The 21541-nt window shown below is 55.6% G+C and overlaps 1 protein-coding gene across 2 annotated transcripts in view; it reads left to right on the top strand.

Moving 5' to 3' along the window:
- MARCHF10 (membrane associated ring-CH-type finger 10) overlaps window positions 1-19445 on the top strand; it is a 73008-nt gene extending 53563 nt beyond the window's left edge. For both annotated transcript variants that reach the window (XM_037492661.2, XM_037492660.2), the window contains 5 exons: window positions 422-588; window positions 2894-3003; window positions 11477-11590; window positions 16156-16198; window positions 19006-19445. In XM_037492661.2, the coding sequence (XP_037348558.1) occupies window positions 422-588; window positions 2894-3003; window positions 11477-11590; window positions 16156-16198; window positions 19006-19067 (496 nt within the window). In that variant the 3' untranslated portion in view covers window positions 19068-19445. The remainder of the gene's footprint in view (window positions 1-421; window positions 589-2893; window positions 3004-11476; window positions 11591-16155; window positions 16199-19005) is intronic.
- Window positions 19446-21541: the final 2096 nt, after the last annotated feature.

Raw genomic sequence — 21541 nt, 5'->3', positions numbered from 1 at the left:
GGAAACACACCAGGGAGCTTGAGTAACTTGTCCAAAGTCATTTAACTCACAAGTTTAGAGGCAAGTCTCAAATCCAGGCCCCCGACCACAGATCCCCAAACACCCACCCCCACGCTATGGCCACAGCGGGGGCGGGGCTCCCCATCTGTGTCCCACACCTCTTGCTTTATGGGACCAGTGTCTTCTCCTGGCCAGCTTGCGTCACTAACTCCAGTGGAGCCTGAGGAGGGGTCCTCACCCCACCACCTGTACCCGCACCTGGGAGGGCTTTTCTGAAGGGTCAGAGGGAACAGTGAGGTGCCCCGGAGGGAGGGGCGTGGGGTAGGGGGCTGCTCCTTCCCCCGCCAGCCCCTTGGGAACTGATATGTGCGGACACTGCGGACGTGCAGACTCTGGTCACGAGCGCTTGTTTTCTGTTTAGTCTCCTGGAGGAGGACTCCGAGGAGGAGGGAGACTCGTGTCGCATCTGTCAGATAGCTGGGGGTTCCCCCACCAACCCCCTCCTGGAGCCGTGTGGCTGTGTGGGAAGCCTGCAGTTTGTTCATCAAGAATGCCTGAAAAAGTGGCTGAAAGTGAAAATAACCTCAGGTAGGTGGGAAGAAGAGCAGCAAATGCCACGGCATCTAATTAACAGGCGGCGCCACCGCCCGGACTCGGCCTTGGCCTTGACAGCCGCTGGCTCTTGTAGGAGCAGTAGCTGGAGAACCATGGCCCCCGGCCCCATGGCCCCCAGCCCTGCACCCTGGCTCCCAGCCCCGACAGACAGCAGTGGGGCTAAATGCTGTCTTCAAACCAGGGGAGGGGCAAGAATTATTTTGCAGTCTGAGTGCAGAATCTGGAACCCGACACTGCTGAATTCTACCCCTACATGGGGGCTGAGCAGAGAGGCTAAGATACCTCCCCAGGAGGAAGGAAACTAGAAGTGGGTCCACGGTTGAACCCCACAGCACTCAACAGCCATGCGAGAAGGAGACACCCAGCCCAACAGTCCTGCTTCCTTGCCCTGGTGGGGAGATCCGAGGTGGGGGTGGGGAGACATCGCCCGAAAAAGGGAGCAAAGCTGCCATTTGCAGTGGAGGTCGGGAAAGAGCACTGATCTGATTTTCTAGAACCATATTAGGCAAGAGAGTCCCACGTGCTGGTTTTGTCAGCTCTGTCTTTTACAGACCTTGTTAACTGGGCCTGAAGCAACTTTCTCACCCCCCTGGGGAGGTTATAACCTAAGACATCAGTAAGTCAGCCGTGGTTTCCGCAGCAGAGAACAAGAGGTGTCTTCCAGACATGGTTTTAGGAGTGAGAACTACTTGAACAAGCAAAAACCATGGAACCTCAGTGCAAAGAACAACTCCTTGAGAAAACAGCTGTCTCTCAGACAGGCCTCTCCCGAAGGTTCTCCCCCAGAGTCACATCCTCCTCCTCCCTGTTCTCCTCGGCCATTATTCCAGGAAGCCTGCAAAACCTGTCCCGGGGGCATGGCCGCAAGCCCTGGCCAGGCACTCCGTCTCATGCCAGCCTGAGCCCGGGGACCATCAGTCACCCACCCCCACCCCGTCCCTGCTCCACGTTTGCATGTTCCCGAGCACAAGAACGAAGGACCCCTGCCCGAGCCACCCAGACGCGTCCACATCGTCAGCAGGGTTCTCAGCCCTCGGAGGGCGAGGGAGTGGACTCCCACTGCTACTGGCCCTGCCAGGCAGTGCTTTGGCTGTGGGATGAAAGTGCAGCTGAGGGTGGGCAGATGCCACTGCTCGTGGGGGTATTTTGGGCAGGATGAGGCTGAGGACACAGGAGCGCAGCATAGCCCAAAGCATTAAAGAGTGAAGCTAAAAGAAAAATCAAGCAAGAAAACGCAGATAAGGGGGTACCTGGTCCTCCTTGTCCTCTGCAATTCTCTTTTGTTCACTCTCTAGATCCCCACTGGGGAAAAGTAGAATTGGGGCATAAAACAGTACACAGCTCATCTCTCCTAATAAATGCAGGTAACTGACTAGTCCTCTATGTTGTCCTGCTTAAGATAAACACCAGCACATCATTAGTCAAAATGCAGCCCCCCTCACTGGGGAAAATAATGCTGGGCAGAACGTTTGTGGCCTGAGTTCAGTCCCCAGCCAGGGAGGTGACCCACATGGCACAGCAGACCTCTCCTGTCTCACCTGCTGCTCCCCTCAGCAGTGTGTTTTGGTGGATCCACCTGTTCTGTTCCCCACTCTGTCTCTGGTGAATCCTCTCATCCCCCTGCACCTCTGGCCTGCACCCCAGTTCTCGTATGCATAAATGAATACCGTATATATATAAAATAACCACCAAACAGCAGCAAAGCAAATCTCCTCATGTTTCTTTTCCCAGAGGAGTCTGGGCTCAGTGCAGGTGCTGGCCCAGGGACGCTGCGCTAGGACCCACACATGGCCTGGGCCTCACTCTCCTGCATGGCAGCCAGGGCATAAGCCATAGACTGAGGCTTCTGCTATCATCTGGTCTTGACTTGTCTGCATGAACCTGCCCTAGGTTGGCCAGAAAACACAGCACAAGCCCAGCAGCCACTCCTGCAAACACCTGCATGACAGCCCCTCAGCCCCTCGGCCTCCACCTAGCAATTCCCATTTATGAGCCAGTATGTTTATATTTAAACAGAAAGCGAGACCTGAAGGCCATGGGACTTTCGCTGACATGAAGCTTGCATAATAATGTCTGTGATTACAAAGGAAATTTTTCAGATCTAGATTCAAGGTCATTTTCCACAGAAGTGATTGCAGAAAGGGCTGCAGGCCGCCAAAACTCAGAATTCCTAATGCACACACGTCCCCTTGCAAAATGTCAACATTAAAACACCCCAAGTGTCGGCACAGAGAGGCCCTGAGCTGTGGTGCCAAAAGAGCTCTGTGTCTGATTTCAGGAGCTGATCTGGGGGCCATAAAGACCTGCGAGATGTGCAAGCAAGGGCTGCTGGTGGACCTGGACGACTTTAACGTGACGGAGCTTTACCACAAGCACCAGCAGTCCCGGGTAAGAGCCCTCACAGGCCACCCCCACACTCCACCCACCCAGCCCCAGGGCTGAAGTCAGTGAGGGGAGCCAGGCCAGAAAGGAAGGCAGGAGGGTGGGGGTGGCGGCCTGGGAGCGCCCATTCAGCTCCCTTCTCTGAGAACGGGCTGTTACTAAGTCAGAACATTGTCACAGGACTGGAAAGGCCAGGTCTCTGGGCTGAGACTCCCCCCAAGCCGTCAGGGACAAAAGCAGGAAACTGCAGAAGCCAACTGGACACGCAGCCACAGCCAAGTCTGGCAAGCTCCACACCCTGATTTACTGATGTCGTTCAAGTTTGCCAGCCACGAGAGAGAAAAATCAGGGTCTTGGAGCAAATGGTCCCCAATTTTGCTCCAAATAGTCCGTTCACGTGGCTACCAGGAATGTTCAAACTACACGCGTGGCCTGCCGGCATCGCGGACGCTGTGGGGCCCGGGGCCTGTCCCAGGAAACCCCTTCTGGCCCGAGCATGTCCAGTTGTACTGAAGTGTCTGCCCTGGAGAGCAGGGGGGGCGCGGGGACAGACAGGTGGCCTCCCCCACGCGACGAGCTCTTCCCAGGTGGAAACGGAGCAACTTGGGAAAGAAAGGGTAAGAACAGGGTGCCCTGCACCTCTCTGGGGTCTGTTCTGTTGCGGGGGCTGCCTGGAACCTTGGCCTCCTGGAACCCCCCACCACCTCCGCTCACGCAGCTCTGTTCCCCAGCACAGGGCAGCATGCAGGCGAGGGCCCCCCACCCAGGTCCTCTGCTCCCCTCAGAAAGTGAGGCCTAGCTGGGAGAAGAACTTACTGGACAAAATTCTGATTATAAATGTCCTTTTCCTGAAACTCCACCAAACAGATACTAAAGGAATAACACTAGTAAATGCTTGTGCTCCTGTGGCGGCCCACTCCAAGCAGTCTTCCTGCTTTGACTAAGATGTAAACCTCATCCTAGACCCATCCCCACCCCGCTGCCAGTGACCTTGACCTTGGGGAAAGGTCATAAACTCTCTGGACCTCAGCTCTCTCACCGGAAGCCGGGGAAGAGCATTCCCACCTGCAGGGCTGGGTGTAGGGAAGCCCCCGCGCCTCATCTACAGTGGCGCATGTGCAGAGAGTCCCAGTCAATGAGGACCCCACGTTCCGGCCACAGAGAAGCCCCACCATCGCAGTCCAGGGAGAAGCTCCCGCCAGCACCTCCCACCGGCCAGCCCCAGTGGGGAGCCAGGGGACCAGGGGCCGAGTTAACGAATGCACTGAGATCAGCCTCAAGGCCACAGAGCAGGGCGGCAAGTGGATCTGGAGGGGGACATGGAAAATATCCTGCCCCATAATTTACTCTATGTGGAAGCAGAAAGACGTTTAAATTGGTTTCAGTGAGAACTTGACAGGCCACCGAAGCCTTTGAAAATGCCCTTCATTATAATCACAGGTAGAAACTGGATTGACAGACCCACCCTGGTGGGAAAACCACGGTCCCGAGAAGCCACACACAACAGTCATCTGCCGGTGGAAAGCGGTCGAGGGCTCGCGCTTGTTCCGACAGCCCGTTGGGAATTTAACAGGGTCTGTTTGCTTACAGTCTGAGTTACACTTGAGCCACCAGGGAAGCCTGACTTAGTCAAGTTCAGAAACTCTCCACGGATAGAGACTGAAGGGGCTGCTGTTTAACACAAATAAGATCAAGATGGAGTTTTACAACCTCAGCTGGTCCCCACTGGGGAGGCCCCTGGCCTGGCCACAGAGTTGACGCGTGTCCACTTCTGGGGTTCCGGGCCCCTCCCCTGACTCCCAAACCTTGGCTCATCTGGACCCATGACCCAACCAACTTTCAGGCTGTACACTCCTTGGCAAACAGGCTCTCCTCCCCAGAAGTGGGATCTCTGGTGCCAGATAAAGACGCAGGCAAAAAAGGGGCAAAGAAGCAGCCTAGTCTGGCTCTCCCTTGACCTCCGGCAACACTCTCACTGATTTCTCACCCATTTTTCTCATTTAATTTTTATTTTATCTTTAATCATGAAAATCACAAACATAATTAAAATCAACATTGAGTGGTGTGTCTTTTTTTCTTCCTATTAAAATGCCAATGCCCACCCCCAGTGATTCTGATTTAATTGGTCTGGGATGAGACCAAGTGCCAATATTTTTTTAAGTGTAGCAACATGCACACAAGAGGTTAACTTGAAAAGCACTTACAGGATGCCTACCATCCATCAGAGGCCATGCATACACTGCCAGCGGCCCGGGGTCCAGAAGAGAGCAAAAAGTGTGGTGTTGGAAGATCTAAATAAGGGTGGGTGGGCTGCTGCTGGAACAGCCACCGAAGGGGCTGACCTGCTCTCAGGACCAGAGAGCCCACTGAGATGAGGGAGGAGATGGAGGTGGGAGGCCTCCATCCATGTGCCCTGGGGGGTAAAGCCCGAGACATCTGCAACAGATGTCTCACTGGCGATATGACCACCCACTGGGGCCATGCCCTTAGGTGCCCCGTCAGCACTGTCGGCGGTCTTCAAGGGTGCAGAGAGGCTTATATCAGACTATGTTTGTTAAGTAGACAATTCCAAATCATGGTATTGGACAGATGGCTTTTTTTTTTTTTTTAAAGATTTATTTATTTATTTATTTATACAAGCACTGGGTATAGTCAGAAGCACGGGAGGGTGAGAGAATTCACCAGAGCGGGGAGCAGAGCAGGCAGAGTGACGAAGTACACTGCTGAGGGGAGTAGCGGGCGGCAGGAGAGGTCTGTGTGCCATGTGGGACCCTCCTCTGGTGGCCGGGGAGCAGCCGGGGATCGAACCATTGTTGCAGAGGCTGCGGGCAGCTTCGCAACCCAGTGCTCAACTGCTGCGCAGATGGCTATTTTTGATATATGTTTTGATACCTTATTATTTTCTCTTTTTCTATTCAACCACAGAATTTTGGACTTAAAAGATTTCTTTGAAGCCATCCTGTCCAACACCATGATCTTTCCTTCCACTTCTTTTTTCTATTTTCTTTGCCTACTCTCTTCTCTTGATTTTCCTCCCCAGGTATAATAACAATAACTTACTTTTACATGGCGCTCTAATTTGCAGAATGTTGTCATAAATAAATTTTCATTTATCCCTCTCAATAATTCTGGAAGATAGGCAGGGGCAGGCATATTTTTCCTATTTTACAGGTGAAAATAACATCCAAAGTTGTTAAGTCACACAAAACCTCATAAATAACAACTAGACATGAACCAACCTACTCTGATAAACTCAGACGCACGGCTTGCTTAGAGGCAAGACCTACATTCTCTTTGTTTCAGGTATTTCCTGCTTTATTCAATGCCTTTTTAGTTTAAATGAATCCCTTTAGCATTTCTGCAATACCAGTTAAATGCTGATGAATTTGTTTAGTTCTTGCTCCTCTGGAGAACTCCCCATCTCCTCTTCAAATCTTTTTTTTTAAGATTGATTGATTTATGCATACAAGACCTGGGGTGCAGACCAGAGATGCAGGGGGTGAGAGGATTCACCAGAGACAGAGTAGGGAGCAGAACAGGCAGACTGACTGAAACACACTGCTGAGGGGAGCAGCGGACGAGGCAGGAGAGGTCTGCTGTGCCATGTGGGTTGCTCCCTGGCCGACTGGGGCTCGAACTCATGCTGCAGGGGCTGCGGATTGCTTCATAGTGCGGTGCTTAACCCCTTGTGCCACCAGGGAGGCTCCTCCTCTTCAAATCTAATTGACACCCTTGGTGGGTATAGAACTGTTGGCTGAAAGTTTTCTTCCTTTCAGCACTTAGAGTATGTCTTGCCACTGTCTTCTGGCATGCAAGATTTCTGTTGAAAAGTCTGCTGATAGTCTTATAATCTCATTCCTTGTATGTGCCCTTGCTGCTTGTAAGATCCTCTAGATTTAATATTTTCCATTTAGATCATAATCTGTCTTGATACGGGTCTCTGGAGTTCTCTAGGCCTCTTGCACCTGGGTATCTGTTTCCTTCCCCAGATTAGGGAAGTTTTTGGCGATTATTTCCTCAGATATTTTTTCGTAGCCCTTTCTGTCCCTCTCCGCTCCCTCCCCCTTTCTTTCCTTCTCCCGGCCTCCACCTTTTTCTTCTGCTACTCTTTCTCCTGCAGTGTGAATATTACTCCTCTTAATGTTGTGCCAGAGGTCTCTCAGGTTTTCTTTTTTAAAAAAAAAATTTTAAAAGGCTTTCATTGTGCTGCTCTGTCTAGGTGAGTTCTCTTACATTGTGCTACAACTTACTTATTTGCTCCTCTGCTTTATCCATCTGCTATCGGCCCCCTCTATTGCATTTTTAGTTCTTTATTATAGTCTTCAGTTCTGTGACTTATTTGGATTGTCCTTAAATTTTCTACTTCTCCTTTCTTCTAAGATTGGTGAGCATTTTTATGACCATTCCTTTGAGTCCTTCCTCAAGTAGTTTTTAATGTTTCTTTAGGTCTTTCTCCAGAGTTTTGTTTTGGAGTTTTGTTTTGTTATTCTGTCTCCCTCATTTTGCCAGGTTCTCTGTGATTACTTCTGTGTTTTAGGCAACACTTATGTTTGAATACTGTGGGTTTGGTTTTATACAGGTGATATTACATGGAGTCCAGGAGCTCATCTCCCCAAATTAACCCTTCAAGTTGCATCCCCTTTGTGGGCCCTACCTCCTGTCTGCTGTGCCAGTGCAGCACTACGGGTAGGGCTGTCAGCCCCATCAGACAGCAGTGCATTGTTGGGGTTTAGCCTCAGCTCTGGACTCAGTTATGCATAGTAGGTGATGCTGTAGGTCGAATCTTGGTGTTTGGCTGCCTAAAGTTGCTACCAGGCATGTATCTGTGTGTCTATACTCCCTGACATGTTGATGTTTGCTGGACAGGCAGTGGTGTGGAGCATGTGGTGTCAGCAGGGCAGCTAACTGCTGGAGTTAGCATGGCTCTTAGTTAACTGGTGAGGCTGTAGGAAATGGGCTGGAGTAGCTGGGCTGCTGGCAGTGGTCAGGGCGTCATGTGCACATGGGTATGGTGGCTGGGGCCCGCTCAGTTAATTCTGATGCATGTTAAATGTGGAGCCACTAGGGCCAAATATCATGGCTGAATAGACCAAAGTTGCATATATTGTTTTTCTCATCTTTGATCTATGCATGTATTTATTGAGCCTACCAGGCACTGGGGTAGACACTAGGAACACAGGAACAAGCAAGGCAGATCTGGTCCTTGCCAGGCAACTGATCTGAATCCTGTCTTTGATTCTATCCTCTTGTAGGAGGTTTTTGTTCTGTATATGCCACATTCACTGTAAGAGCTCATTTTGCCATAATGCCTTAGGGAAATAGGCAGAACACAGCTTATCTTCTCCCCTTTTGTAAATGGAATCACTTTCATCATGCACAGTGAAAACTCTGTCCAAAGTCATAGTGCTTGACAGCCCAGGCTGCCCACCCTGGAGGCCTACGCCCACTGTGTGATAGAGATGCTTCTGCCAGCCTTGCCTGGTACACAGGAGGGTCTCAGCGGGCCTCTGGCTATCACTGCTCCAGAGCACAGCCCTGGCCCGGCTCCATCTCAGCCGTGGACAGATGCCCTTGGACACACGCAGTCACCTAATCACCCTCACACCTGGGCGCATCTCCTGAACATACTTGAAAACTCGGTAGAAAGTTCAGCCAGGCTGTCTGGTTCTTTGAGAGGATTATATGGAGAATTTCCACCCGCAGCAAAGCTTTTGGCCAAAATGAATATTAACAAAATGAATTGGGGGTGGGGAGGAGCAAGAGAAAAGAAAGATAAACATCTGGCAGGCGGGCTGCCACTGCTCACAACCTGCTCCCTTTTAAGTTACCCCACCCCTGCTCCTTCCCACACGAGGCCATCAGGTCAGGGAAGGGGTGGATCAGGGAGAGCAGGAGTCTCCAGCAAATTTACCTTCCAAACCTGGCCCACTTTGCCCTTGCGGGACTTGGGAAAGGAATTTTCTTTGCAAACAAGTCCCTCCCACTTGTGGCTCGGCCTATGAGGATGACCGGGCGCGGACTATGAACCGCCTGCTCTGATTGGCCCTGGGCCCCGGTGGGTAGTGCGAGCTCGTCCCAGCCTACAAAAAGGAGCTTGACCCGGGAGATGGATGGTGCCGTGCGACACGTTCCCTCCCACAGACCAGAGAAGAGGCACAATCTGCTGGAAGTGACTTTTCAAATTATCTGCAGAAAACATTAGTGGATATTTTCCCATCTGCGTGCCTCTGGGCCTTATTGAGTCATAAAAAGTAAATGATTTCCCCGAATGCTTTGACAAACCTGATCGTTCCAAGCCATTTTCTAGCTGATTGATTTGCCATTTTGCATCAGCGTGTCTTTGCGCATAAAGGCTCACTGATGAGAACCCCGGGGAGAGAGACCCGACCACGGGCAGCTCCGCGCATGTGCAGGGGCCAAGGCCCAGGCAAGCAAATGGGAGACAAGGACCGTTTTGTGAGGAGCAGCTGATGGGTAAGTCAGGAGTGCTTCACAGACGTGGTGTCTTGCAAGACAGACTTAAGGATGCGTAACTCTTGAGACAAGAGTGGGAAGAGACAATTAACACAGAAGGAAAAAAAAAAAAAAGAGGAAAACAAGCAACTTCCTCTGCCTGCCCTAAGCCAAGGTTGGAGAGAGCATAGATAAGGTGACCAAAGGCTGCAAATAGGAAGCTCACTTGGAGGGACAGTTGAGTGGAGCCTTTGCAGACAGCACCGTGGCGCGGCGGACGGGCCTTCTCAGTGAAGGGTTGGCTGAGACCAGGATCTGGAGTTGGCCCCAATTCAGACGGAGGAGCCCATCGATCCTGCTCAACAAGGGCACCTTTTCAGGCAGCTGTTTTGCCCTGGAAGAGGTGTGTTCTGTGCCAGCTTCCAGGGCCGCCCTCCATCGACTGGGCCAGGAACACAGCCGCGAAGCCCCTCAGGCTACCGCGGAAGGAAGGGGCACTGAAGTGTTTGCTGTGTCAGGCCAAACTTTGGTCATCCTGGGGAAGAAAGGCAAGTTCTGACCTTTCCCAATTGTTGTGGAAAAAAGGCCAAGCCGCTGCTGCGAATTTATTCCCCTCGGGGCTTCCTGAGCACCAGGGCTGCCCACCGCAGCCTCCCACCACGGTGGGGATTTGGCACAGGACAGATGGGGGTTAGAGCAGCAGCGAGGAAGGAGTGGGGTTGCTAATGCCGCTAATTTATTGAAGATCTGTGAACGGTGCAAAGGGCAGGCATCACAGCAGAGACCCCAAACCAGCTGCGGACAAAGCAGCTGTGGACAGCCAGATGGGCGCGTCCTCCCGCAGCACCTCCCAGCTGCCAAGCACCCACGAGAAACATGGGACACAACCCACCCGCCAGGAGAAGGCCACGTGCAGGGTGCAGCGTATGAAACAGACAAATGCTTCCGCGCCAGAGGGTGAAGGAACAGCGGCAGGTGGGGCCTCTGGACACCGCCTGGTAGAAGGTGACAGAGGGACACTCAGAACAGGCACAGAAGTCAGCTCCAGAGCGAGGCAGGGAGAACACGAGCAAAGGCCCTGCGGGTCACGCTGCCACCCGAGCCCCTGGCCGGGGAACACGCCTCTGGGGGGTTCAATGGTAACAGGCCAGGCTGGGCAGGGGCCTCAGGGAGGACACTGAGTCCAACTGCAAAGGCAGGAGTGAGGCCTGAGCCCTTGCTCTGGGCCAACGAGGGAGCCGGGAAAGAACTTGCCCCCCTGGCACCTGTGTCCCAGATCCTCCCACAGCAAGGCCCGCCCAGCTCGGGCCCAGCCGTGTGTCGTGTCTACTCCCCGGCAGACTCCTCGCATGCGGGGGGCACAACAGCCTGACTCCTCACTTCCGCCCCACACGGCCCCCCCGCGCCCTCTCGCCATGCCAGCGCTTTCTTAGATCAACAGAGCAACGCCCCCTTCTCCACCCCAGGCTCACCGTGACTCGGGAATTTTGCCCAACATGGGCTCTGCCCTCGCCGCGCCTCCCCTGCCTGTGCTGCGCCGGCGCCTCTGTCTGAAAGGCTCACGCCACCTACCCGAGCCCGCCCCGGTCCTTTAACAACCACCAAGAAGCCAGACACCCCCTGCCGGACCAGCCCGTGTGGCCCTTGGCAGGTCCCGCCGTTTATGAACAAGCCTCTCTCTCCTCATCAGATAACGGGATCCCAATGGGAGCTGCTGAGACTTGGACTCCTGCTCCCCAAAATACCCCACAAGATTCAGTGCATGGAACTGCTTAATAAATGTTCGTGGCGTGGGATTAAGCCTGGAACTTTCTCAGAGCATTGTCCACCGGGTAGCGAAGAATTCCAGGATGGCTGCCCTGACCCCCACCTCAGCCCCTCCTGCTCTGTGCTCCCCAAGACCAGGTCTGGGGACCTTCCAGCAGGCCATTTCTCGTCATCTCTCGGCCTTTACCCTCCCCCCACAGTGGAGACCATGAATAGGTATTTTACTGACAAATGTCACCGTTTCCTTTTCCATATTTAGGCACAGAACGAGCTGATGAATTCAGGCTTGTACCTGGTGCTGCTGCTGCACCTCTACGAGCAGAGGTTTGCGGAACTCATGAGACTCAACTACAACCGCATCAGGCGCGAGAGGGTAAGTCTGACCCCGCCCCACCACCCGGCAGCAGCCCCCCGAGCCCTACCCCCCCATTCACTGGCTGTGCACACTGCGGAGATGCTCAGGATCACTTGGTAGGAGAGTGGCGCTGTCACCGTTAGGCCGGAGACTTGGTGTCTGCTAAGCGTGTGCACCGTGGCCCTTGGCTGAAAAGCCAGATCTCCTAACTGCTCGCCGGGAAACAGGAGGAGTAGTGGAATAGTCATCAAGGGCCATATAAGCAAGCACGTCTCTAGAGATGTCCTCCCCGTCCCCAAGATGGACCGGCAGGAAGGCTGGAGTTGGGGGTGCATGATATGTGGGCGTGCCCACTGCCCAAGCCTGCAGGCCCCGGCCCCCAAGGAGCACCCTTTAAACACAGAGGACTCCTGCGCGGTCTGCCTTGGAGCCCGGGGTGCCCGCCCAGCCTCTGGTGATTCCCTGTGCCAAGAAATCAAGGTGCTAGAGGTGTCCCCACATGTCATGAGAGACATGAGGGTGCATTTAGCAGGGCTGCTCTCTGTGGCCAGCCCCACCCCCAACAAGAGGACCGAGGGCCCTCTAGGAAGCTGCGTGGTGTGAGGGGGCGGCTGTAGCTGCCGCAGCCTGGTCGTAGCAACAGCCACCGGATGCGGGAGGCGGGCAGGCAGCCTCTGAAGTGTCCATGCCCCCTCGGTCCTTGTCACAGCAGATCCCTGAACCCCGAGGAACTTCCCCTGGTTAAATGCCTCTCTGAGGCCTAGCAGGGGAGGGGGAGCACCTGCCTCACTTCGAGGTCATGCTAGGTGCTGACCTAAATTTAGTGTTTTGGGTTCCCAGAACACCCTTGGGGTTGAAACTTGACCTCTGCTCACACCAGAAGGTCATCCCAGGAAAGCCAGCCGGGGCGACCGTGGACCATCACCCACCATGCCATGAGGCAGCTCAGGGGGTCCTCCCCACCCCCACTTCCCTCCCTGTCCGTCTCCTCTTCTACCTCAAGTGGACAAGTGGCCAGGCCAGCGCCATCACCGCCTGGAGGCTGGAGCCCAAGGGTTTCCGGGTGTCCTTGCGTGGCCACAGACCCCGAAGGACCGGAGGCTGTGTTGAGCCACATGGGTCACATCTCTATTAGGAATGCGGGCTTGAAGTTGTAGTCAGAGAATTCTCCATTTGCCCCTTCTGTTTTCTGACTTAAACTCTCCCCTTCGAGTGTCAGCTCTTCCTGAAGAGAACAGGCTGGGTCTGCGCCAGCCCAGCTCCTCCGGAACCTCACCCTCTTTGTGACCCAGGCCAGTCTTCCCTTCAAGTCTTCCACAGCTTGGACGGGGACATAAATCCCACAGAGAAATCCATTTTCAAAAGCACAGGAAGCAGGAAATGATCCTTTGTTAGCATTTCTGTAACCTCATTTTCATGATCCCACATCTCCCTAATGAACTTTTTTACTACACGCTGAGCTGCCGCGCACCCGGGGGAGACAGAGCTTGCAGATGGCCGCAGCGGCAGCGGGATGACACAGCGGCGGCCTCCAGGGCCGCAAGGCAAACTCCAGAGACGACACGCCACCAGCCCCCAGGGGGACCGCCGAGGCCCAGAGCCCTGACTCTTCAGAACCTTCTGGTGAAACTATCCTAGGGAAGGAGTCGGTGTCACCGAGGCTGGGCTGGGAACCAGGGCGGAAGGAAGCAGACAGGCCAAGGAGCACTGTCGGGCCTGCACCACGGGCCTCCATTTCACGTGAGCAAAAGGAAACAGATCTCACCCACTTCAACCACCAAGCAAAACCCGGCCCACGTCACCAGGAAGAGGAACACAAATAGGAAAACATGGGGCTTTTGTCAAGTTCCCACTCTTCCGGATTTTCTCATGGAAAACACTCCAGATTTCAGGGCAATGTTTAGCCAAAGAGAGGTTCATCGGGAGAGAATCCCCTTCCCCCTCCCCTCCCGCTGCCAGGCTTCTGGGTCCTGTGCCTTCAAGATACAGGGTGAGGACCATGATTCATGCACCAAGCCAGGGGCCGAGAGGGGCCTCAGGTGACGCGTCTGCCACACTCGACACCATGATGTCCCTTTGCTGGAGGAGGCATTGGGCCAGCTGAGAGATGAGACTCACATCTTTATAAAACCAGCAAAAGAATTGGGAAGTTGCACCCGGTCAAGAGGACCCGCTGGGCCTACTGAATTCTCAGAGGCTGTGAAATTGGCAACACAAGGTCTTCTCGGGCTGGGGCTTCCTGAGGGTTCTTGTGAACCCACAGACAAGCTGTCTGCCCAGTGAGGCCATGAGCCATCTGAAGGCCAAGTGAAGCCTTCTACACCTGGCTGCCTCACAGAGGCCCACACTAGACCACTGCCCGTGCCCCCAGAACCTTGGGTGCCAGGAGCATTGAGGGTTTAGCCAAAGAGGGGTTAGCCAAAGTTTGGCACAAAAGTGCCAGATAAAAGCATGGTCTGAAGGGGGTGGTTATGAGCAAGTTGGGCGTGGAGGCTTTATCTCCTCTGTGTCCCACAGGCCTAGGGAATGCCTGGCACGCAGCCCATGCTCAATAACTTTGATGCTCAGACAGTGAACTCATGAACCAGAACCTGCTTCTTCTACGAGGCAAGTCCTGAGTTGTGTTTGGAGGAAGTGACAGTACACATCAGTGCAGAGAAGGTATTCTAGCAAAAGAACCACTCCCATGCCCAAGGTATATTCATTTAGTCAAAGACTTCCTGTACACCTACTGTGTGCCTACTGTGTGCCAGGTTCTCAATGACATTCTGGAAACCAAGGTGAATAAGACACCTCTTGCTGCAAGGGACTCAGAGTCTAAAGAGAGACTAGATGTATAAGTGGGACCACCCAAGGATGTTGTATTGGCATGGAAGATGGACCCAGAGGTGGAGGAAAGTAGAGGAGAGTTAGACTCCATTCTCTCCCCCTCCTCCTCCTCCGGGACATGCTCCAGGCCACAGCTTCAGGGACATTCAGGGCTTGCTTTTTTTTTATTTTTTTTTTTATAGAGGCATGTTTTATTTATTTATTTTATTTGTTTGTTTTGTTTATACATGCACTGGGTACAGTCAGAAGCGCGGGAGGGTGAGAGAATTCACCAGAGCCAGAGCGGGGAGCAGAGCAGGCAGAAGGACCGAAGTACACTGCTGAGGGGAGCAGCGGGCGGCAGGAGAGGTCTGCGCGCCATGTGGGACCCTCCTCTGGTGGCCGGGGAGCAGCTGGGGATCGAACCGGCGCCGCAGAGGCCGCGCGCAGCTTCGCAACCCAGCGCTCAACCGCTGCGCCACAGGGGAGGCCCAGGGCTTGCTTTTTAATTCAGTTAGGTTGGACTCTTTGCCATCAGCCTCCCCACTGCTCCAGGAACCTGAAGGCAGAGCTGATTCCACGATCACTGCCATCAGCTGATCAGCTCGGGAGGTGATGTTTGATGCAAGTCGTAGAGAGTTTAGCAGATGGACAAGAGTAGGTGGGGAAGGAAAAGGCATTCTCCGCACCAGGAAGCCCAGAGGTGCAGAGATATGAAGACTTGCCTGTTTGGCAAAGTCAAGGAGTTGAGTGTGTCTGGGACGGGCAGGAAGTGAGCCTGGAGGCGTAGGAAGGGAGCAAACGAGAAGGGTTTGCATGCCTGGATTTCTACCCCAGGATTGTAAACCGGGAGGTTTGCAATTTGGAAGCAGAAGTGGCGCTGCCTTGCAGAGAGCGCCTGGAAGGGGGAGAAGCCAGCTGGGCCCTCCCCATCCTTAGGCGCTGAAGCTCCTGGGCAAGAGGCGGCCCTGTCTTCGCCGGGTGTGCTGGAGTAACTCTTCACCTCCGTGAAAACCTTCATGTGTAGGAAACTAGCGGGCAGGGCAGTCGCTGACCTGGGAAAGCCACAGTCCACCCACCCATCTCTGCATGAGGCCAGAGGGACCACCTCCTCCTCTTGCTCCTCAGGCATGAGAAAGGACCTAGAGGCCAAACTGGCCTCCACACTGGCCAGGCAGTTGCCCCAGTAACAGTGTCCAGCACCCCAGCTTTTGTCCCCCAGCCTGTCACAAAGGCCTTCTTCTCTGGGGAAGAACACCAGCCCACAGCACCGCAGCCCCATCACGGCAGCCTGGCACAATGGGGTTCCATGGAGACACAGTGTTTCTTTTTGTGGCATAAAAATGCCATAAAGTCAGAACAAAGAGGGATCCAGAGCCTTGATGGGCCTGCTGCTTCCTGCCAGGCAGAGAATACAACCGATTGTTTAAAAGCCAGTGGCGAGGCAAGTGGCCAATTAGCACCGCCTTCACCCCCGCAGCCTGTGGCCGTGACTGGGACGGTCAGACGGGCTCGGCTGTTCAGATCAGTTGCTGAACGGAAGCAAGTCTGTTCGCTGCCAGAGTCGGAACCAGGGAAGGTGACCCGGGTGAAGGCTGCTGAGGCGGGCAGGTGCCAAATATAACTCTGCCCCAGCACCCCCGCCTCGCCCGGCCTCCCTGGCCCTTTAAGGCGAATAAGGGATTCCTAGAACGTTCCCCAGACCAGGGGATCATGCGTCTGTTCACAGTTGCTCTGGAAAAACAATTCACTTTTCATTGTCTTCTTTCTCACAGTTGTCAAGAAATTACCCACAACCCAGACCGGAAGAAAATGAAAGTAGGTCGGGGGTCGCCTGCCCCGTTGAGGGCCTGTGCGCCTTTCTGTTCTGTCATGCCCTACCCCTCAGGCTGGGGGCGAAGGAAGGAGCACCCCCCAGGGGCAGAAACAGCCCCGCAGAGCTTGGGAAAACTGCCGAGCTGCTGGGTGCAGTGCAGATGAGAGTTTTAAGTCATCCTGAAGAGGAAAAGGGCCCACAAAGGGGAGGCCTGTCCTGTGGGGCGCAGGTGACTCCAGGGGCATGACTGACTGCAGCGGGCTTTTCTCCTTTTCCTCTGCTGGGGTTCTCAAGGGCTGGGGTGAGGGGGGGCTCTCAGGTTTTCTGCTAAGCCCTGGAAGGGGGCTGTTCAGCCATTACCCAAGAGGACACTCCTGGGCCCCTCACCATCCCCCCATCAAGTGGGCCTGCTGGGTTCAGACATTCAGCAGGAGAACGGGCTGCTGAGAAAGGCCCCTCCGAGGCGGCAGGACGGGCGTCTTCACGCGCCCCGTTATCGCATGGGCACTCCACCCGAAGGGAAGGTGCTTCGCTGGCCAGGGCGGCGCTAGCCGCGGGGTGGCAATTCCGTGCCGAGAGGGCTTGGCGGGGAGAGGGCAGGGGTTCCAAGCGTCTCCCCTAAAAGACTTGGAACAGTGATGCCCGAGCGGGCTTTACCGCGGGCCTCACCTGGGGAACTTAGGAAAAGGATTCTCAGCCCCTCCCAGAGATTCCATCCAGGCCGCGCGACCCCAAGGGGCGGCCCTCGTGGCCCCAACACAGCCGGGTCCAGTGATGCTCTAGGGGACCCCAATACACAGGCCTCGAGGGGGTGGACCAGCCCACATCTCCGCAGGGTGGGGCCCAGATTCTGGCACTAGCGAACCCCACTTAGTATTCCGGGCACGCGGGCCGAGGCGGGGCGCACCGCGTCCAGAGCCGCAGGGGGCGCTTCCCGGGCCGGGTGGCCGCGCGCCGGGAGGGGAACCCGCTGCCCTCCTCGGAGCCGGCGCCCCCTCGCCGCTGCGCCCCCTCGAGGCCCTCAGCCCGGCCTCCCGCAGCGCCCCGGCTCGGGAGGGGGCGCGACAGGGAGCCCCGGGGCGCCTCGGTGGGCGCGCGGGGGAGGACTCGGGCCGGGCGCCCTCCCCGCCCCACCCGGGACGCCGCAGTTCCCCGGGCGGGACCTCGCGGGCCCCGCGGCTCGGTGGGTTCGGCGAGCCGGGGGCGCCCCCTACTGACCGCCGCGGGCGCGGCCGCCCTGCTCCCCCGGAGGCGCTGGCCGCGCGCGAGCCTTTCCCCCGGGCGCGGCGCCTGGCGGCGGAGGCTGGAGAAGCGCATCCTAACCCTAGAAAGGAATCCCGGCGGAGGGGCCGCCACGGGCCCCCCCCCCCCCCCCGCAAGCGCCCTGCGCGCTTGCTGCTGCCCTGGCTCCAGGCGGCAATGGGGAGCAGCCATTTCTCCCCTGGAAACGTGGGTGAGATTCCTCTCTCTCTGCCTGCAGCCCTGCACGCTGCCCCAAACGCGGGCGAGCCCTGCCCGGGGCGCGTCCTGGCAGCTGGTCAGAGGCAGCCTTTGCCTGGCTTCCTGCCAGAGCCACCACCAGACAAGAGCCAGGACAGCAGAGGGCAGAGCCACATGGCTGGCGCCCTCCCCAGGGCCCCACTCTTCTTTGGTCCCCAGCAGCCTGGCATGACTCACCTGGTTGGCAGCCTTTGCTAAGAAAGGTTGCCAGAGCTGAGTCACAGCTGTGACCTGCCACCCTAGCTCGGTTCAGGTGAACCGGGAGGAGGGGAAGGGCAAAACACTAGGGCGCACCAGATGGCCCAAAGAGATGCCAGCCTCTTTGTGACTCTGTGGTTCCCTTGCCAACCCGCTCACCGGGCACCCCTCCCTGGCACCTGGGAACAGAGGCCATACACACAAGTGCCACAGGTGGTGCCAAGGTAAGGGCAACTGACCCAGCCTCCCCCTACATCTGCTCTCCAGTTGGCACAAACGACTGTCAACACAGCCAGGTTCAAGGCCAGGGAAAGGAACGATGCCTCCTGCCGTCATCAGTGTGGGTGTGGACAGGCAGGGCAGGCAAGAGGCCCTTGGGGCAGAGCAGAGCACCCTCCCCCCAAACATGCACACACGCACAAGTCGAGGCAACTTGCTTTTGGGGAAAGAACAGGGTGGAGGAGGTGGAAACTTACGAGGGCCCGGAAAGCATGAGGGGATAGCAATGGCTCCCACTCCCTGGCCGTCTTCAACAGTCAGAAACCACTTCCAAATCAGGGGCACCCACTCAAGCCAATGGGAAGAAACATACCCAGAACAGGAGTCCTCGCCCAAGAATAAAGAACAATGCCCCACTCTGCCTCCTCTGCTCAGGCCCACTGGCTCCTCGCGCTCCTTCCGTCCATCACAAGACCCCCTGCCTTCAGCTGAGTAATGGCCAAAAGACTTCTGGAAAAGCTGGGTTAATTCCCCCTTCCCTACTGCCAAGTTCAGGAGTGGGAGATTATGTGGGGTCATTCCCCCGAGGCGAGGCAAAGACTCCTCCAGCCGTTCAACCTGCAGGCATCTGCAGACCAGGCCATGGGGGGGATGTGAAGGTGGCCGAGATGCTTTGGTTGAGGGACTTACAGTCCAGCCACTGTGGCCTGGCCGAAGGCCCAGGGCAGCCAGCGGGGGATTCCTCAGGTCGTGTCTGCTCCCCACACTGTTCCGGGAGGGGGGAGGGGGCTGGTGGCTGCACCTGGGTGGGGGCAGGAAGGGCCGTACTCCTCCTGCATGACAGATCCCCTCTGCCCTGGCTCCAAGCCTGAGAGATCTCCTTGCTTTCCAGATTCCGAGTTGGGAGATGAAAATGAAAGCAGAGTTGATCAAAGCAACAGCCGGGTCGTCTAGCAAGGGAGTTGGCCGTGGAGCTTGGCCAAGACTCTCCCTTCAGTCGCCCTTGCTATGTACCCACGAGCCCCTTCCTCCTCCTCTTCTCTGAAACTGAAACCAGTATGTTCACAGTTACTCTTGTCATCTAAGCCACTCTCTTCTTGGGGTCTGTCTTGAGGACCGATGCAGCGACAGAGACCAGCTCAGTCCCAGGCAGCACAGGCCAAGCAGCCTGGGCTCACCGAGCTCCCCCAGGGTGCTCTGCTGCCGCCCCTCAGGCCAGAAGCCCAGGGGCCCCAGCAGTCTTAACAGGCCCAGCGGCCTGCAGAGGGCGCCTGCTCAGGCCTCACTCCACCCCCAGCGGGATCGAGCCGCGTGTACAGTAAACTGGCTTTTTTCACCCAGCTTCATCTTGTGGTTATTTCAACCTCCTTAGACAAAGACGCGGGGCTCCAAACCCAGTAGTCCAGGAAGGACATCTCACAGCCCGCCCCCCCACCTCCATGTCTCCTTGCTCCCGACCATCACCACCATGAGGGATGACACATCCTGAACCCCCACAGGCCGGAGGCCTGCCACCCCTATAAGGACCCACTCAGGACCTGGCTGGGATGTGCACTCACAGCCCCTCCTAGTTATGTCTTAAAGCCCAAAGGCCAGGTCAAGACTTGAGGTGAAAGAAAAGCTCAGGGAAGGCTAGTGAGAAAAGAAAACTACGAGAGACAAACAGACGGACAGTCAAAAAAACAAGGGAATGAACTACAGACACATGAAAACATAGTGCTAAGACTCTAGAAGAGACATTCAGGTTGAAAATATCTCCGTGATGGAAACAAAAATCCTGAAACCTCAAGCTCCTCCACTCCCAAAGAAGGCCCCAAACCATAATCAGTCTGTTTTTAACATGTTTAAAAACAGTAGATAAAAAAATGTGTCCCGGAGCCAACACTGAGAAAGGCCTCAGCGGGAACAATGCGTCTTTTAAAAAGTCATGTTATTATAGAGCGTGTGATGGAATTTGAGGTGGTGTGGCCACATCCTGGGGTGGGATCCCCAGGAAGATGTGGAGTGTTGGGGGCAGCTGCCCCACTCCCATCCCAGGTTTGTAGAAAGGAATTCAAAGATTCACTCCCCTACCCAGCAGTGCCCCCTTGGGAGCCCGCGGGCAGCTGACATCACCTGCACCTCATTCAACATGGCTACAGCCCAGGGGTCCCTGTGGGGCGCTCAGGCCTGGTGCCAGAAGACTGAGTTTCACTGATTAAGACACTGCTGGAAAGGCAGCTGACCCCTTCTAACTGGGCAACGGTGCCAGAGTCTGGTAGAGGCAGAGACTCATGTCTTTCTGAGCTCTTGGCTCTTCGGGCAATGGTGTCAAGACCCTCAAACAATTACTAGCCATCAACGTGCCGGGTGTGAGGACACGGGAACAGGCACCATGCCCACCCACCTGGAGCCCCATCTGATACAGATGTACACAGAAAGAGTCAAATTAAGGTCTTATGACCTAACGGTGCCACTTTCAGCACTTGCTATGAGCTGGGTCTGGTGATGGTTATTTTACACCCACCCTGACTCTCCCAACAAGCCCGGGAGCAGACACTATCCACCTCATTCCTTCTGGTTACACAGGAGGAACCGGGATTAGGTTCCCCAGAGAAACAGAACCTATACGATATATGCAGATGCAGACAAAGGGACTTATTGTGAGGGGTCATGGGGGCAGAGAAGTCTCATAACCTGCCATCTGCAAGCTGGTGACCCAGGACAGCCGATGGTGCAGCCCCAGTTCAGACCCCAAGGCCTGAAAACCAGGCACCAGTAGTCTGAGTCCCGGCTCGAGAGCAGAAGTGATGATGGTCCAGGGCAGGAGAGGATGATGGCCCGGCTCCAGCAGAGAGCAAACTGGTCCTTCCTCCCCTTTATTGTATCCGGGTCCTCAAGATTGGATAACGCCCGCCCACATGAGGCAGGGGAGTATTCTTACCTCAGTCTACCAGTTCAAGGTTAATCTCTTCTCACACACACGCAGGAATGTTTCACCGGCAACCCAGACATCCCTTAGCCCAGTCAGGTTAACACATAAACTGGGCCACCACAAAACCCGTAACCTCAGGGAAGTTAGTGATCGACACACCCTAGTTTACAGGGAAGGAGCCCTGTCAAGGCCCAGCTCCCGGCCTGCAGGAGAGAGAAACATCCTCAACCAGCCCCGGAAACCAGGTCTAGGGGGTCACAGGGGCCGTGTGGTGCAGAAAAGCCACAGGGCGGAGAAAAGGGCCTTGAAGAATGGGGGAGCCTCGGCAGGCAGAGGTGGAGGGACGGGCCAGCACACACAGGTACAGGGCCAGGGGGAGCAGCTGGCTGGAATGGGGTCACTGCACGGGGAGCCGGGAGCCCCCAGTCGGCACTGGGAGTCCCTGGTTTGCACTGACTGCCAAGGGAGACGCCATCTCAAGGGCAAAGCCCCTATTGTGGCTTTGCTCCATCCC

The sequence above is a fragment of the Talpa occidentalis genome, unplaced genomic scaffold (genome assembly GCF_014898055.3).
Source record: "Talpa occidentalis isolate TD23 unplaced genomic scaffold, MPIMG_talOcc4v2.1 talOcc4.7, whole genome shotgun sequence".
NCBI classification, from domain to species: Eukaryota; Metazoa; Chordata; class Mammalia; order Eulipotyphla; family Talpidae; genus Talpa; species Talpa occidentalis.
This window is presented reverse-complemented; position numbering and strand designations above follow the sequence as displayed.